The 18,022-nt window shown below is 34.6% G+C and overlaps 2 protein-coding genes across 2 annotated transcripts; one reads left to right on the forward strand and one right to left on the reverse strand.

The window, feature by feature from the left end:
* The first annotated feature begins 871 nt into the window (after nt 1-871).
* On the forward strand, nt 872-12,159 carry LOC106753894 (uncharacterized RNA methyltransferase BH0687). The gene is made up of 15 exons (XM_014635759.2): nt 872-1,084; nt 1,169-1,283; nt 1,372-1,483; nt 3,360-3,404; nt 3,505-3,572; nt 3,671-3,725; nt 3,838-3,917; nt 4,012-4,095; nt 8,390-8,503; nt 9,724-9,842; nt 9,935-10,052; nt 10,315-10,448; nt 10,535-10,688; nt 10,774-10,853; nt 11,823-12,159. The coding sequence occupies exons 1-15, from the start codon at nt 906-908 to the stop codon at nt 11,914-11,916; spliced, it is 1,551 nt and encodes a 516-aa protein (XP_014491245.1). The 5' UTR covers nt 872-905; the 3' UTR covers nt 11,917-12,159.
* Nucleotides 12,125-16,826, reverse strand: LOC106753893 (chloride channel protein CLC-b). The gene is made up of 6 exons (XM_014635758.2): nt 16,531-16,826; nt 16,262-16,462; nt 16,010-16,187; nt 14,228-14,760; nt 12,542-13,700; nt 12,125-12,388 (listed from the first exon to the last, which is right to left on the reverse strand). The coding sequence occupies exons 1-6, from the start codon at nt 16,686-16,688 to the stop codon at nt 12,281-12,283; spliced, it is 2,337 nt and encodes a 778-aa protein (XP_014491244.1). The 5' UTR covers nt 16,689-16,826; the 3' UTR covers nt 12,125-12,280.
* Nucleotides 16,827-18,022: the final 1,196 nt, after the last annotated feature.

Here is an 18,022-nt window from a genome sequence, read left to right on the forward strand (position 1 = left end):
TGTAAATGTTTAATATTAGTTGTACACCGTAGTACGGGTGTATGGTACATATAACATGAAGGTGATATACATTTTATTCCACTTGGACAATTCTTATTTTCAAATGACGATGTTTAAAGGTAGTTGTATGTTAATAAGTTTAAGAAAGTTTATTCACGGTGTCCCTTACCAATAAACAATATCTTTGTGCATTGTAAAATTTATAAAATATCATAATGAAGGAAGTCACTTAGTATATTCTTTTTCATTTTTTCTTCCTTACAAGAAAAAAATATTGTTATTTTACATCAACTTAACCAAAATGTTGTGTATTAGTTACGTTATGATTCATGTATTACTTATCCTTAAAATTTGTCAACTTCATATAGAGTAAAAATTTAAAAATGTGATTCTTGAATGACCTAAAAGTGGAATCAAGTGCAAAATTCTATTTAAAATACACCTAAAACTTCCATAAAAGTTGACATAGATTGGAGGTAATTTTGTGTTGAAAATGACTTGGATGAAGGAAATATTATTGTGTTTGAAGTGGACAACAATTTCATATATCTGAATATTAAAAGTGTTTATTATTGAATGTTTTCTTTTTAATTAACTTTAGGTATAATTTGTAATCTTATTATTGTATTTTCTATTGAAGTTGTTTATTCGAACAAATTATGATATCTTCTAAATAGTCCTATTTCTCGATTCAATATAACAGCATATAATAACTTTATTCTCTATTGTGATTATGGTAACTTTTCTTTTATGATTAATATTCTTATATTACACATTAATGCAATCAAATAAAATACCGGTGCATTTTCCTAAATCCTAAAATATGAAGATATTTTCGGAACTATAAATTTGAAGATAATTTATAACTTCATTATCCATTCCCGTGTTGTTCTCCAAAACAGAAAATGACCCTCCGTCTCGTGTCAGCACCGCCATCATTTTCTCTCTTCACCTGCCGCTCCTCCGCCTCCACCGCTTCCACCGCGCTCCCTCCGGCTACGCCGATACCAACGCCAGTGCCAGCTGCTTCAATTCCACCTTCTCCGCCGTTAACGTGCGCACTTCACTGCCCGCACTTCCAATCGTACGCTCCTCTGTTACTCAATCTCATTTCATACTTTCCATTTTAAAATTGCAAATTATTTGTTCATATTGTTGTTTTTCTCAGGTGTTCGGGGTGCACGCACGAGTTCAACCTCCACCGTCCGGTCATATTGGACGATGCCAACGATTTCTTTCGGAAACACGGTGTCTCCGACTTCACATTTGACACGTGTAAACTGGTTGGTTTTCTTCGCAATTCGTAAAGTCTTTTGGGTTTCTCTCTCTCTTTAAAATAACCTTTTTAATTTAGTTTTGTTTTTGTTGTAGTGGGGTTGGAGGTGCCGTGCGAAATTGGCCGTCCGTGGCTCTTCAACGGAGCCTCTGATCGGGCTCTATGAGGAGGGTACTCATAACATAGTTGACATTCCACAATGCAAAGGTCCATAGTTCATATATCTATACAGTTATTCCATAGTGCAAAAAAACATAGTTCATATGGCGTCTGGCCTCATAAGTAAGAAACCAGAAAAACTATTTTACTCTAGTTAAAATGTTAGTTAATTTCATTTAATTTTCTCAATCACATTGAAAAAAGGAACTTTCCTTTTCTAAATTATCTTTCTTGCTATGCTATTCCATAACAGAAAAGTACATAGTTTATGCTCAATTTACACTCAAATATAGGTTAAAAAAAGCAAACAAACTAATTTACACTAGTTAAAATTGTAATTAGCTTCTCCTAATTTTCTCAGTCTGATTTAAAAATTGAACTTTCAATTTCTAAATCATCTTTCATGCTAATTGATGGAAGCTTCAATTTAGGAGAATTAAATAACGATTATTTGGGAGAATGATTTCACTAAAAAGGGTGGAATCAATTTAGATTTACTTATATTTTGGAGCACCTAACTTAGAGACTATGTGTATATTGTTATTCTTTGAGTGCCATCACAAGATTCTATTCCATTTTTATCCACCTTTTCAAAATGGAATAAAATGTAAAACGAGTTTAATACAAAATTGGTACCTTTTATAATTCTCATTGTTTGGTGTACGGACAAGCGGTGATCTTCTTATCCTATTGTCTTTTCTATCATGTTGGTTCAACAAATTTTTTCTCCTTAGGTTGAGTTTAGTTAGTAGACAGCATGATGGTATAGTTGATTTCCCTCTCGCCTCCACTACCTGTGGTACTTCTATTGCTACAATTGTCATTGTCACCGTCATTCAGTTGTTGCAACTACCATCAACACCTTTGTTGTGGCACCACTGTCACCTGCACCATTATTGTTGTTTCTGCCACCTTCATATACATTGCTTTTACCATCATAGTTATCATCATCTTTGTCAAATCAACCATCACTATTACTACTATCTGCGTCACTGTGGTTACTTTAGCAATTGTCACTATTCTATTAGCTTCACTACCATGTCATCCTGATAGGAACTTGATATTGTGGAGTATTTAGTGTTTTAGTTCTTCCCCTTTAATAGCTAGCTTTTGAGGGTGGGTTCTCCAAGTACTTGGGTACTTATTAATTGGTATTAAAATTGATGGTTGATGTCTTGAAAAGGGCTAAGAAGACATGCTAAGGGTTTTGAGCTACGAGAGAGTTGAGTGAAGTGTCATCGAGTAAAGTTTTGTAGAGTGGTATGATAGGAACTTGGGTATTAGGGGGTCCAAATCCAACATCAGTGATATTGGATGTTTCCCAAGTGATTGTGTACATATCACATTTCTATTGCAGCAACTATCTATTGTCGTTATCACCACCTCTATTGTTGACACTACAACTACTTCTACCATTGTTATCACTATTAGCACTATGGCCGTTATAGTTATTACTCTCACAACTAATTATTACCATTGTCATTACCTCCACTCTCATCGAAGTCACCATTAATGTTGCTATCTTTTACTGTTATTGTTGTAATTGTCACCATTGTCACCACCATTATCACCTCTACTACTACCATCATCACCATCAACACTGTTATTGTCTCCACCATCCCCACCAACACCATTATGTAGGATTACTGCTTCTTTTCTTGCACTTATACAATTATGTTCTTGCCTTACACTTCAATTCTATTTTATCCTATAATTTTCCCCACCAAACGAGCCCTAAAATTGTTGGAACTAATGTTTTTAGATAATTATTTGAGTTCCAATTTGGTCACTTTCTGCATTTTGTTTTCTTTGGTTGTGTTTGTGAGTGCAAACGTAGTTTGTTTCCCTATTTATTTTTTATTGTCTCAGTTATTGATGTGAAATTATGTCAATTAAGCTAGTGTATAATGTCTTATGCTTGCAGCTCATCATCCTAATATTAATGCTGCTGTGGAGCTGCTTCGAGGGGGTATTTCGCTGTATTGTTATTATCACTATATTTGTTTTATTTTATTCTTCGATTTATTCATTTAATTATGTTTTATGTGCTTTACCTCAATATCATCTAGGTATTACTGAATTAGGCATTGGACCATACATTGAAGATGAAGGTACCGGTGATTTGCGATATGTCCAGGTGTGCTATTCATAACAATAGGGTAGTTGATGAGTTCAGTCAATGGTTGTAATTTTCTGCATTCGTAAAGTTAACTAGTAGTGAATGGGTGTTTGCAGATGGCGGTGACGACTTATAATACATCTCTTCCTGCGGCTGAAAGATACATGAACGGTTACTTCTTAGTTTCTATAACTCATTAATTATGCCAGAAAAACGAATAGATATTTTCTTACTGTTAATGGCATTGAATAACAATGACTTCATTTATTTTATATGATTTCAGGAAAGGTTCAGATTACATTGGTTTGGAATTCTAGAAATGAAAATTCACCTGGTGCTGACAAACTGAATGCATTGGCAAATGTGAGCTTGTTGGTTCCTTTCTTTTTGCTTTTATAAGTTCTCCTGCTTCTTCCCTTTTAATAATAGAAAGTGATGGTCGATATGATTGATACAGTTTCTATGGAAAAATGGTGGGCCACGGAGCAGGGTTCATTTAATTCACTCTGTGTGGGCCAATTTTCAGACTTCTACTAACAATGTGAGTTTAAATTATTCTTATAAAACAAATAAATGGTTTATATGTTATTAAAGTGGAATCTGGTATGCTGTTTGTGGTACTGGGAAGGTAGATGGTGTAGTTGCAGTAGGGAAGAAAGGAGGGTCTATATATGGTTCATGAACTGCTTTATTACACTAATCATTTGTTGCTGAAAATTTAAATAACAATATTGTTGATTCTTAATGGTTATATATTTGAATTTTAGGGAACAAAGTGCTGCTTTACAAATTTTCCCTTAACATTTCATGGTGGGCAAAAATATCACATGTGGAGAAATTGTAGAGTGGGTGAGGGTAGGGCACGGGACTTTACAACATGCAAGCAGAGTCTTAAATGTTACTTCAGTGGTTTTATATGTTGACTTTGCAGTTTAGGTTGCCTTAGCAAAATGATATCATATGAACAGGCAATCTCTGGAATAATTTTTAATTTGCTTACTTTGGATGATGAAATTTTGAAAGTTTGTGTTTGCCAAAACATTTCATCGGTATTATAGATGAAATTTTGATAAAAATGATTTCATCTGTGTACAAGACAGTATTTTTGATAGCTTTTAGCTTATGTCAATAAGCTACTCATATTACTGTTTTAAAATAGTCTACCCAGATGAAACTTATATTTTACGGTCTTGCCCCTTCAAATAGAAATAGAAAACCTCAATGTCCAAACTTTGTTGATTACGACAATTTTTGGATTATGGATTTAATGTTACACTTATTTGTTATTGTTTTAATTATTCATTATTAATAAAATATTTATTTATTTATTGGGAAATGATAACTATTTTAATTTACAATGAAGAATATTTTTTACACATATTCCTTGAAATGTATTAATATAAAAAAATTTAGATTATAAAATAATTAAAACAAATTAAAAAATAGAAATTTATTTTATTCAAAATATGTAATTACCTAATATTAAGATTTGATATAATAACCAATCATGTTCTTATTTGTCATTTTACAACTTTCAAGCAATTCGTCAACTAGTTTTATCAAATACTTTTTTTTTTTCTTTTATAAATTTGGCCTAGGCATGATGCCTTCGAATGGATAAATTTATTAAAAGAAAACAAAAGAAAAAAATATATGGGCAACTAAACGAAACCCATCTAACAAATTACTTAGAGAATGTTAGGTTTCTCCGAGAAACCGGATTTTCAGATTCAGGAAAGAAATAAGCACTAAAATCTTACCAGACAACGTAGGACTTTAATTAAGAAAAACATAATACAGAAAACATCCAATAGCTTCCAAAGGGAAGAAATTGCCTTCAAACCTGGTTCTGAATAAACTACTCAACACCCTTTTGCAGATAAGTCTCCCCCTTAAAAGATAACCCACCTTAGGCATCATAACTGCCTCCTAACTACTACAATTAATCCCTCTGCTTACTTCTAACTTCTATGTGTTATTTTTGCCAACCTGTCCCTTTTTATTTCTGTTAAACTGTCTAAAAGTTGTCTAATACATTACATATCCTATCATTATTTGCCGTTGCAAAACAACCTTATCCTCAAGATTGTAGTCTGGAAACTGGTTCTTAATCGTTGTGACAACTTCCCATGCGACTGCCTCAAGGTTTCCTTTCGGCTGTTGGATTAATCCTTTCCTATTACGTCTACCAAACAGCTTGGTGGAAAAAAAAACAGGCACTTTACTTTGACCTGAAGTTCAATAAGAATCCCTTGATTTGAGTAGCTCTTGTCCCTTTGATCAACATCCTGCACCCCTCCTATGGTCAGACAACCTACTTGAGCACCATCTATGTATGCTGGGCATGTCAACCGAGTATCATGAGTTTGATTGCAGAATTTTCCAGCCACGTAATCCTCCCAACTCTTTGGAGGTTTTCTCATGATATATCTTATTGTCCTCAATGATAGGATGAATGTGTTCTCATTGTAATGTAATGACTCCGGAGGATCTGTTTCAAGAGAGACTGGATGATCGAGATCTTCACGCAGTCCAATTTCAACCATCTTCAGGGCTGATTGATGAACTTGTTTATTGAAATCTAAACATCTTCCCACAATATTATCGCAATATAATTGAACTATATCCCCATATCTGTTTGTATCCCTAGCACCAGTAGCAACAGTAACACTCTGCCCACCTCCTACTGTGTAGCCAGCAATGTTACCATCGTTTTTTAAGTCACCCTTTGGCTATCATCATCTAGCAAATACTCATACATGTTTTGTAATCCTTGAATCTGTAAAGATCTAACTTTGACAACATAATCTTTTGCAAACAAATGCTTAATAAACAGTCTGACTCGACTTCCAAAATCAACAAATTTATTATTGGAGTTTGCTAGCAATCGTTTTCCATAACAGATAAGTAATCCAAGATAAAAGGGAGATTGTCGAACTTTCTTGTCCTTCATGCATAGGGCCTACCACTTTGTCAAGAAATACTCTCCCAATTGGTTTTCTGATGTTGGGTTTACTAGAGACATCGATATCTTGAATTTTTGGATGACTTTTTTCCTCTCCCCGTCCTTGTTACTATTGTCATCCTCTCACGTAAAATTTCCACACTCTCAATCTGTGTTGTTGCTGCCAAACTCTCAAATAACATGTTTCCCATGTTCCCTTCAACTATCCTTAGTTGAGTCTTCCCAAGAAAGGTTCTTGGATTTCTGTTGTCAAGTCTTGGACCCCTTAACTACATCTTCTCCCATGTTATTGAAGGTTAGGTGTACTTTTGATGTTCCAGTGATGTTCTAGAGTTCAAAAACATTTGTTGTCCCCAACACTAAATACCTTTGAACCATCCACACTCAAAACAACCTCATCTTTTACTTAGTTACAATGGTCCCACCACATTCAGCCTTCTTTCCTCTGTCTTCACTGTTTTGACATATTCACCAAGACCTACCACCCTATCGCCGCTAAAAACAATAGCTTTTGAAACTTGATTTTGAAAAGCAAGAATTACAACATTACCATCACAATCTTGGTCTCTATTAGATATATTATCTTTTATCTAACAGTCTTTTCCTTCCTCTTCACTAATATCCTTTTCTCTTTTCTTCTCTCGATTGATGGACTTGTCTCCTCCATTTGAGGGTTTCTTGGCTTTCTTGATGTCTTGCAAACTATCTTTTCCTTCCTTTCATGATGTCACGAAGAAGTTCCTCTCTCCCTCCCTTTCTTGCTCTGTCAACATATTTTTACCTTCCTTTAGAGTCCCTATTTTGAATTTGGTCATCCAGAATCCTATTACATTCCCATATCATTTCTTCCAATATTTGGAAACTTTTTCTCATCTCTTGACGACATGTCCTCACCTTTTCCACTTCCTTGGTCCCCCTCTCCAAAGTATTGACGCATCCTTCCATGCTTTCCATCCTTTTTGATCTGGATTTTCAATTTGTTAGGTTTCTTGGGAACAAGAACTGGATTTTCAGATTCAGTACAGCAGTAAGCACTCAAATCTTACTACTCAATGTAAGATAATATTTTAATTAAAGAAACATATAGAGAAAACATCCAACAGCTTCGAAGGGAAGAAAATCCCTTCAACACAGGTTAAGACCTGGTTCTGAATAAACTACTCAACACCCTTTTTCAGACAAGTCTCCCCCCTTAAAAGATAACCCACCTTAGGCATCATAACTGCCTCCTAACTGCTATAATTAACCCCTCTTAACTGCCTAACCATCTCTCTCCTTACTTCTAACTTCTATGTGTTATTTCTGCCAAACTGTCCCTTTTTATTTCTGCCACAAACTGTGTGAAAATGGTCTAAAAACTGTCTAATACATTACATATCCTATCTGAGAACCTTCAAACAAAAACTAAACAAGTCTGAATGTAAGTAATTGATATCCTTTTTAGAAAAAATCGAGAAATATTCTGGATGGTATAGAAGAATACCATTTATACTCTATTCTATTTTCTAAACCTAAGAGACTCAATTTATCCACATAATGATTACCTTCTCTATAAATACGAGTGCATTTAAATTTCATATCCTGACAAAAACTTCATACAGCTTTAGCCTAGCTTTTCATCTTTTAGCTAACATTTTAGCTTTCAGTTATTTCGGCTAATTTTATCAAACATAACCTGTATTTACGGTTTAGATGAGGAAATTCACAAACTTTATTTTCCATTTCCGTTCTTAAATAAAATAACTAAGTTATCCAGGGTTCCTTGTATGCCAATCATGTCAACTTTTCTTGACAACTTATGATGATTACTTCATGAATAGTGCTGACTAAAATAAATTCAAACCTCTGAATTGTTTACTTGATGGCTCAGATAATTTTTGGGAATAGATGGAGACATCTTCTTGGAGAAAGAGATTTTTGGGAACATGTTGGTGGAATTGATGTGTCCTTGGCACCTTCTAGTTTTGGCCAGGCAAACACACGGGTAAAGATTTTTAATTTAGTGGATCTTCATAATTTATATGCAAATCAGATACTGCATCTAGTTCATCTTTTTGAACTAGTTACTATTGAAGCTTGGACACTGGATACAAAATACATGCATTGTGTAAATAAATGAATCTTAATATATACATGCATATTTATGTTATTGGTATGTCAAGATGTATATGGGAATATGTCTAAACACTATATTATGCTTGGCTGTGTTAGAGGGTAAGCCATGGTGAAACAGTAAGTACTGTTGCCTTGTGACCAGACGATCATAGTTTCAAATCTTGGAAGCAACATCTCTAAGTGTAGGGTAGACTGCATCTATCCTCCCCAAAATCCATTAGGTGTGCACTAAATCACCTTTTGATGCATAGTATTAGAAAAATTCTTTTAGGATAGCTAGAAACATGTTTAGTTACATGTGTGAACTAATTTTCTTTCCAAGAGCGTTATATTTAGGTTCCACTATTTCATCTTGTTGGAAGTCCCACATCTACTAGAGATAAGGCCAATTTATAATATATAAGTGGGGTGCAGACCTCACCTTACAAGCTAGTTTTGTAGGGTTGAGTCAGGCTTAAACTCCACTTCTAATATGGTATCAGAGCTATGGTTAGAGTCTATCCTAACGATATTTGTTGGACATATTGTTCCACCCGCTATTGGGCCGTTATCGGACCACCTATTAATATCTAATCTCATGCTCAAGATGTATATACCTCGGCGTGAGGGGGGGTGTTGGAAGTCCCACATCGACTAGAGATAAGGCCAATTTATAATATATAAGTGGGGTGCAGACCTCACCTTACAAGCTGGTTTTGTAAGGTTGAGTTAGGCCTTAAACCAACTAAAAGGAAAATCACACAATTAAAAAACTTGGAGCATAAAATCCCTCAAGAAAATCAAAAGTTGTCAGATAAGCCTGACAGTTACTGGAAACTTTTCAGCAAAGTTGCTGGAAGAATCCCCTGAGTTCTGACAGTCTCTGGAAAAGCTGACAGTTGCTGGAAACGTCGGACAATGTCAAGTGCTTAGTGAAACTTAGCGAGAATACGAGTCTGATACCATGTGAGAAAACGTGAGAGGAAATTTGCTGAATGTGCTATTACCACATGGAATATGTCTAATGTTGTATCATTGAGGGTCGCTGTACCATTAAGCCTGTAAGGATTGATTCAATGTGCCTCTTGTCTTGCTTCCTCATTCTTCCAGGCTTTTGATATCTTGCTGCGGAAGTTACAAAAATATGTTCCATATGAATCAGCTGTTGCTGATTTGTATGCTGGAGCTGGGGTTATTGGGTTGTCATTAGCTGCCACGAGAAAATGCAGGCAAGATCTCGATGATTCTAAACATCTAAAATGTTGTTTTCTAACTTTGTATACATAATTGATTTCGAGGTTTTATTCTAGTTATCTTACAGATCTGTAAAATGCATTGAGATAAACAAAGAGTCGAAGGCATCTTTTGAGAAGACCATTGAACGTTTACCTTCCACTGTTGACAGCAGTATTACTTGGCATCATGCAGATGCTTCAAAGGTTAGTACTGCATATCCGAAGCATCATCATATACAGTGTTTTACTTCCAAATATTTTGTTTTCTGATTCACATAACAAAAATTATGGCTTAACTTTTGGTATGCATGTAATTTATGAACGTATGTGAAGATTTTATTTGAAAAGGATAATCTATATGTGTCTATGAGAGAAAACATAGCCCTTTTTTTTAATATCTAGAAAGGAATGTATCCTTGTCATGTGTTATTTTGAACTGATTGTATGAAAAATTTACATGTAACAGGAGCCTTTTTTGTGGCTTTTGGGATCAGATGTTGTTGTCATTGATCCTCCTAGAAAAGGACTAGATGCATCTCTTATTGATGCATTGAAAAACATATCATCAATCGAGCGGAAAGCCTTGTCATCTTCTGAAAGGTTTTGATTTTGTGAACCTATCTGGTTTGGTCTGTACCAAAATATTTCCCCAGGCAAGTTTCTGATCTAGTGTAAGTTAACTGCAGCTCAAACTCATCCCAGGAAGAGAAAAGACCATGGGTTTTACGTGCTAAAGAAGCTTCAGTCCAGATTGGAAGCAAACCACTACCGGCTAACATCCCTCAATCAGTGCCACAAACCCTTATTTATATAAGTTGTGGATGGGAAAGTTTTAAAGAGGTGTATAACCTCTCGTAATGTTTTATGGACGTGATTTTACTTTTCTCAAACTTTTCTTTATGCTAGCATTAAAATTTGTTGACAGGACTGCAAGTCATTGTTGTCTAGCAAGGCATGGTATTTGGAAAAAGCTCATGGATTTAATTTCTTTCCTGGTACCCAGAGGTATTTATGTTTTTCTTTATTTCTTAATTATTTATAAGTTTTAGTATTTACTAATTATCATATTTTCTCTTATTCTTGGTAAAATCTGAACAGAGTTAGTCAATTTCCCTTTTTCTCAGTTTCTGAATTACATTCTAATTGCGTTTCCACTTTTTATCCATCCTGAACACAAACCTTTGGTATAGTGTTTATCCTTTAGGAAGTTGAAAGAAATGAGCAATTATTTCTGCAAAATAAACTAAACCAAAAATACTAAATTGGAAATGGAAATAATGGTTAACGCCCAGGAAAATTTAAAATTGCATTTATATTTGAACTTGGGTTGTTCTCACAGTACTCAGCATCCCTACCCAATTCTTTACAGTCTCCTCCCTTGTCCTGGGAAGGGTGGTACTGGGCCAGCAAAACGCAAAACCCAGCCCCTATAGTGGACTCTTAATATATTTTCGTTGTTTTATTTTCTTTATGACCTTTCCCAGTGAGCTCTGTTTACTGCAGCCCTGTATTTATACTGCTCCTTCGTAAGGAACTAAGCCAATGATAACCTCTGTTAATTTATATTTATCTTCTTACTTTAGCTTTGAGATTCTCCCGCTTGATGTACTATACTAGTTTTTGGGTTGGTTCTCCTCTTCTGCTTAAATCCTAGTTTCAGACATGGCATATGTGCTTTATGTTACTCTAAAATTAGAGCATGATTCCTAAAGAGTAATTATGCCATCTCTATTAAAAGCCTGCTGCATATATGGTCCATGACATGATATATACTTTAAATATGTTCCACTCTTCCCCTTGGATATTTTTCCCCATAAAGTAAATTTTTTTATAACCTTTTTTTTTTCTCTGCAGAACTAAACTAAGGATACTTTATGTAGTTGGTCGTATGATTGTACTAGCATATCATCCTGCCCCACTCTTCCCCGAAAGTAAAAAAGAATATTAACATGTAATTTGCCCATTTTGTTGCAGCATTGAAGTCCTGGCAGTGTTCAAGAGGGGCCCTCAGAAAAAGAAACCAGGAAAGAAAAAGAAAAAACACTTGCAAAGAGCTGTGAAACATTAACTTGGACAGGGTTCCTTATACAGATTTTCGTGTACAACATCAAATTAATGTAATGTTGCATTGAAGAAAAGAAATGGCAAGTTTTATAGCAGTTTGGAGTGGAGAAAGTTTGCCATTGCCATTTGCGGGGCGGGGTGGGGGGAAGTCGTTTGTATTGGGGGAAAAAGGAATTGTGTTTCATCGTTTGATTAATTGTGTTGAAAGAATATTAAAATTTGAATATAGTTTTACATTGCTTTTGTATCTTATTCAACATGCTTTTGATATAAGTAATACAAAATTGAGGAATAACTTGAGGAATTATGAAACCAACTTGCCCCCAAGGGTGCGGCTTGACCATTCAATCTCAATTACTAGGAAAGGTTCAGTTTCTTTTTCCTCTGCTCTTAGATTTTGCCAGGTGAGGAAAGACTGTCAAAATGTTGTGTGCCAGAAGATCTTGCCTGGTCAAGATCCCAATTACTGGGGATACCTGTGATGAGGTGACATCATTTGGTTAGTCGTAACATAAAGAATTTTTCAAAATAAATAAAAATGAACAATGAATTTCGTTTATCTCCCTGAAATATTAACATATCTATTTCGTTTTTGAATTATGTTAATATTATGTGCTTAAAAAACTCACCCCGGATGCTTGATACTTGGGAACTACAAGCAGATGACGAAGTCCAACTTGCCGGAAGAGAATCATTGCTTTTGCTGCTGACATGCTCTCTAGCACGGTAAAGGGAGTTGTATTGGTTAGAGGATGTAGATCTACAAACAGCTCCATTTCCTTGCTGGTCACAGCCACCCCTTCAATAGTTCCTTCTCTCTCAGCCAGCTCTACCCAGGTAAATTTCTCTCTCACTTCCCAGTCCATTGTTCTCCTTCTTTCTTTAAAGAACCACTTCTTCTTTAATGCTTGGATGAGATGTGCTCTTAAAACTAGTCCATGCAACTCTGTTGCTCCATTGGCATGTCCTACTACTGGTGGTACTACTACCCCATCATCCAAAACAGGAAAGCCATTATGCGTAGTGTTTTTCAAGACATCTACTATTTTAGATACCTTTTCTATTCCGTGGAGGGTAACCACTGATGGCTTTACATCAACAAGCTCACCCACAGTGAGATTTCTCATCCATGGCTCGGGATTTGCATCCATGAAAGGGAGGCCTCTCAAGTGCAGTATAATTTCATAGATACTTGGGTTGAAACTATCTCCCACAGTTTTGGCTATTAGGAGAACAATCATTGTTATTGGTAATAGAAGAAGATTATTGGTGAGTTCTAGAAAGATCACACAAAGGGATACCGTCATCCTCATGGAACCAGCCATGAGGGAGGCTGCACCAAGTACGGCAAACAGCCCTTGGTCAATGTTTGTATGAGGCCCCATATAGAAGCCAAGAAGACGTCCATAACCTGAGCCCATAAGAATAATTGGGAGGAAAAGCCCAGATGGCACTGCAATTCCAAAAGTAATTAGTCCTAATATGCAATATAGTACAAAGAAAATTAGGAGGGACATGGGTTGATATTCTTGAGGGGTGTTGGTTGAGAATATGTTTCGAACAGCATCGTCATTAGTGGTAAGCAGCAGAGTGGCCAGATCGTTATAGAAGCCAGGTGGACAGTTGAATTGTTTGAAATTTCCGGATCGTCCATTGGTGGGGCATGCTGACTCTGGAATCGATGAATCACATGGGGTACATTTTGCTAAGAATGGGAGACCATATTGGCACATGGATGTGAAGAGTGCAACTGCAAGACTGAGGAGGAGTTTATGTATCTTTCCTTTCCTGCAACAATTAAAGGTAGGCATCACCTTAGTAATCAAGTAATTTTTTTATGTGTTGGCATTTTGGCGTTTCTTTATTATAGAGCATGAATCCAGGATACCCTTTGGGGTGTAATTCTATTATATACCCTCAAGTTAGGGTGCATCCTGGATCTCTTGTCTGTTACTGTTGGATATAATAAAATAAATAGACGTTACTTATTTTGTTCAAATCCTATGGTTATGCACCCTACATTAATGGGTGCGTTGTAGAATTCCTCACAGTTTGGGGTCATGCTGCAACTTTAGTTCATTGGATGCTATCATTTATTGATTTTGATATTTTTTTCTATATTTTTGGCCTTAGCAGCTGAACACACATCTTGATAACCTCATTTGGCAACTACTTGCCACATGTTTTCATTGGACAATGCATTTGTGGTCAGTATAGAACATTAAATCATGATATTTTTTCCTTTGACTCTTATGTGTTTTTAAAAGTTAAGGATGTGTAATATGTTGAGGCGAGGGTTGGATATCATTGCTTACTGATTGATGAGATTGTAGAGTCTGAGGATCTTGTGTAGCACATGATTGTAAAGGCTTCCCAATACCCCGCCTATGATACCAATGACTACAACGATGACAATATCCATAACATGGTACCTCACGGTGACATTGCTTACATCAAACATAATCAGACCTCCTTCACCAAAAAGGCCACATTTTCCAGAATGGCAGATTTCAATGAAGGCCCTGAGAACCACCACCACCACAGCTGTGCTAAAAAAGGTTCTCCACAGTAGAGCACTTCTCCACCAGGTTGCCACCTCTTCAAGAGCAAAGAGAACTCCACCCACTGGAGCCCGGAAAGCTGCACAAACTCCCGAAGATGAACCACAGGTGATAAGATCCCGGCGGTCACGATCATTGTTAAAATATCGAAGCCAACGCCATTTGATCCTGTAATTGTCAGGGCCTCCCTGGCCTAGTAAGGAAGCAATGCAGCTTCCTATATGTACCAACGGTCCTTCTTTTCCCAAATCTAGTCCTGCAGAGACAGCTCCAATGCTTCCAATTATCTACAACAACCAATGCATGAGATATGATATCAATAAAAACTGGAAAAGTACATTGATCAGCAATTAGAGATTTACACATATGATGCAAAAAGGACCATTTGTGTACAACAGTGTTTCTGTTAAACGTGAATACCATTTCCATTATAGTTGCTATGGTCGTGAATTTTAGCGATAACTTGTAAACTTGGCCAGTCATATTTGTAAGGGTGTGTTTGGGAAACAATTATTTTCCAGTTCAACAATTTTGTTGCTTCTGTTTTATACACCTACTTTTGGTGTCTGTGAAACGACAATTCAAACGCACCGTAACTCAGTTGTGGCATCCTAATGTACTATGTAGCTGATGATAATTACCATGTAGTATATGTTAGTAACGCGTTACTTTGTGTTTGTGCAGAAAATAAAAAATAGCCAAGTCCAGTATTTCATCATTCCACTCTGTGTCATAGTAATTAAGGATTCCAGTTGGAATGCTAGAAACATTGGATGGGAAATGGTATCTAAATTTTTATATGTATTTCTAATTGGTGGATAGTTGAAGTTTCCAATTTCATAAACAATTTTCTGTAATTTTTTTTATTAAATATGGTCTATGGTTTAGACAATATAAAATCCTACAAAAGTTTCATTATATGACAAGAAAGTATCTTACATCCAAATTGGAACTATGTTAAATTATGCGTTTAAATTTTAAGTTCTCAACTCGAGTTATTATATTAAAAATTGGTCTTGTTCATCAAATCTATTATTACTTTTTCTTTTTAAAGATTAATGAGTAAGAAAATTTTAATAAATTATATTAAAAATAAAAAAAATAGACAGACATAATCAAAGTATAAGGAAGTTTTATAAACAAAATAATTAAGCAATAAGAAAAGGCTTTAAAACAAACTTCAATTATAATCATAAAACAAGTATTTCCTGAAGAATTGTGCTAAGAGTGATTCAAAATTAATTAGAAATAAAACTGAATTTAAATTTATCATATATAATGAAATGTCAACTTTATCTAAATCAAATGGGTTGAACAGATATAATTTACTCTAATTTGAATCAGATTAAAAAATCCAATCAAATTAGTCCAATTAAATGGATCTAAATTAAAAAAAAAAATCATTTTCATTGAATTTATATCTAATATAGATTAGATTTTAAAATTTAGAATTCTTGGCCACCCTTATCCATATAAACGAGATTTGTAGCTTTAAACTGGTTTGTTGTGAGTTGAATGAGCATAGAATGAACTTACCTTGACAATCAATGTTGTAGCACCAAACATGTTGGGAGTATCAACACCATTAAGATAAGCTTTGATTTCAGGAATTCCAGGTCCTGCTGCTGTGGGTGCAAAACACACGCAGAGAATAGCAGCAACAAATGTCAAAATGAAATTAATGGCCGTGAAATATAGGAAACCTGTCAAGTACCTGTTTCCATGCATATTCACTCTCAGTCACACACAAAAAATAACTCAACATTAAAGAAACTAGAAATCGTTCACCTTTCTTTGTGGATGTATTTAAGAACAGCCAGAAGCTTATACCCAGCAATGTTCTCAATAGCAAGATTGATGAGAGTGGCTATAATACCAGTGAGAAGTCCAACAAGGAATGCAAGTAACCATTTCAAGAATATGTACTGCAACACTTGAACTCTTGATCTGCTCCTCCAGTCATCCTTGAATAGATCATTCTCATTTATCCTGCACACAACAATTCTTTTCTGATTAGCAACACCACAAGAAACTTTAGTATGATAATGCCTTCTTACTCATAATCCAAGCTTTCTATGTAGGAAACTTTTTCTCCAATGAGAGCAAGAGGGTTGGAAGACAGTGTCCGGTTCCTCTTTAGCAGTGGCTCATTCAATGGATTGCTTTCTGGGTCTATTTCTTCCTCTCTTTCAACTTCTTCCATCTTGTCGTTCATTTTGGAACAAACACATATCTCTTGAGGTACAGAACTTATAATAAGGCTCTCAGCTTCCTCAACTTTGTGTTTGTTTTGGATCAGAATAAGCTCATACTACTAATTACTTTGGATCTATAACAACTTTTTTACAACAGAACACGTGTAATCGTTTTATTCATCTGCTTAAATTTATATTTAAAAAGTATTTGAAACGAGCAAATTACAATTTATCACTTATGCATTGTTAAAAGTTGTTAAAAAATAGTTGTTAAAAGAAGTTTTTCTAATTATTTTTTCTCTCTTCCCACCTCTTTTATCTACATCCCTCCATCTCTTTATCAGATCATCACTCTTGAAAAGTCCTAATTAATGACTTTGAGTTTCATAGAAAAGAAATGACAAAATATCACTACATAAATTGTTTTTTTTTTTATATATAAATTAAATGTTTTGAGATTTTTGTTAAAAATGGTATATATATATATATATATATATATATATATATATATATATATATATATATATATATGACATAATAAACTCTTTAATATAAATAATAAACTAAGTCTATATATTTGTTAAAGAAGAAGGTGTTACCTTTTATAAATGAATGATTATAGGCTAAAGACAATGGTTGGGACAATGAATGCTATTGTTCTTTGCGATGAATGGATAAGGCTTTATTATTATGAATATGGATGTGCTATTGAAAAATAAACTAGTTTAGCCATCTGATGTGTGAATTTGATGGCTACATCTATGCTTTTTCACCATTTTTATCTATAGCTTTTCTTCTTTTTTCCAAGGATTACATTCCAACTATCAATTTCACCATTACTAACACAAACACTTTTAGTCTTCAATGCCTTGCTTTGCAATTCTCAAATTATGTCATCAATGATAAGGGATCAGCAAAAGTTGAGACCTTTTCCACTTTAATCTTGGAGTGGGGTGGATACTAGCTTGTTAAAGTAGTACCTTCAAAAAGATTATATGCTTTTTGTTTCATTTGAAATCTTAATACATATGGTTCAATCATCAACAAGTGCTAAGAATAAAGAAATAATTGAAAAACTTTCTTTATGCTATTCAAATAGCAAAAGTGTATAAAAAAATTAATTATTTATATGGGTGAACTGTTTAACAAAACTAGGGCAAACAAAGTTGATAAATGTATATTTTGTCTATTAATATTTGGTGTTAATTTGTATTCATAGTTTTTTTTTTTATATAAGTTAAAATTTTGGAATAATCCTTATATTTGTATTGAGATTTTAATTTAGTTCTCAAATTTTAAATAATCTAAATTAGATTTTTATTTGTGAAAATACGTATCAAAATAAGCTCAAATC

The sequence above is a fragment of the Vigna radiata genome, unplaced genomic scaffold (genome assembly GCF_000741045.1).
Source record: "Vigna radiata var. radiata cultivar VC1973A unplaced genomic scaffold, Vradiata_ver6 scaffold_7, whole genome shotgun sequence".
NCBI classification, from domain to species: Eukaryota; Viridiplantae; Streptophyta; class Magnoliopsida; order Fabales; family Fabaceae; genus Vigna; species Vigna radiata.

Excerpts from the sequence above, each read along its gene's own strand:
- LOC106753893 (XM_014635758.2), bottom strand. The coding sequence starts at position 16,688 with ATGAACGACAAGATGGAAGAAGTTGAAAGAGAGGAAGAAATAGACCCA. Across the intron at positions 16,188-16,261 it reads AAATACATCCACAAAGAAAG|GTACTTGACAGGTTTCCTAT; the intron begins GTGAACGATTTC and ends GCATGGAAACAG. Across the intron at positions 14,761-16,009 it reads CTACAACATTGATTGTCAAG|ATAATTGGAAGCATTGGAGC; the intron begins GTAAGTTCATTC and ends TGGTTGTTGTAG.
- LOC106753894 (XM_014635759.2), top strand. The coding sequence starts at position 906 with ATGACCCTCCGTCTCGTGTCAGCACCGCCATCATTTTCTCTCTTCACC. Across the intron at positions 3,918-4,011 it reads AACTGAATGCATTGGCAAAT|TTTCTATGGAAAAATGGTGG; the intron begins GTGAGCTTGTTG and ends TGATTGATACAG. Across the intron at positions 4,096-8,389 it reads TTCAGACTTCTACTAACAAT|ATAATTTTTGGGAATAGATG; the intron begins GTGAGTTTAAAT and ends TTGATGGCTCAG.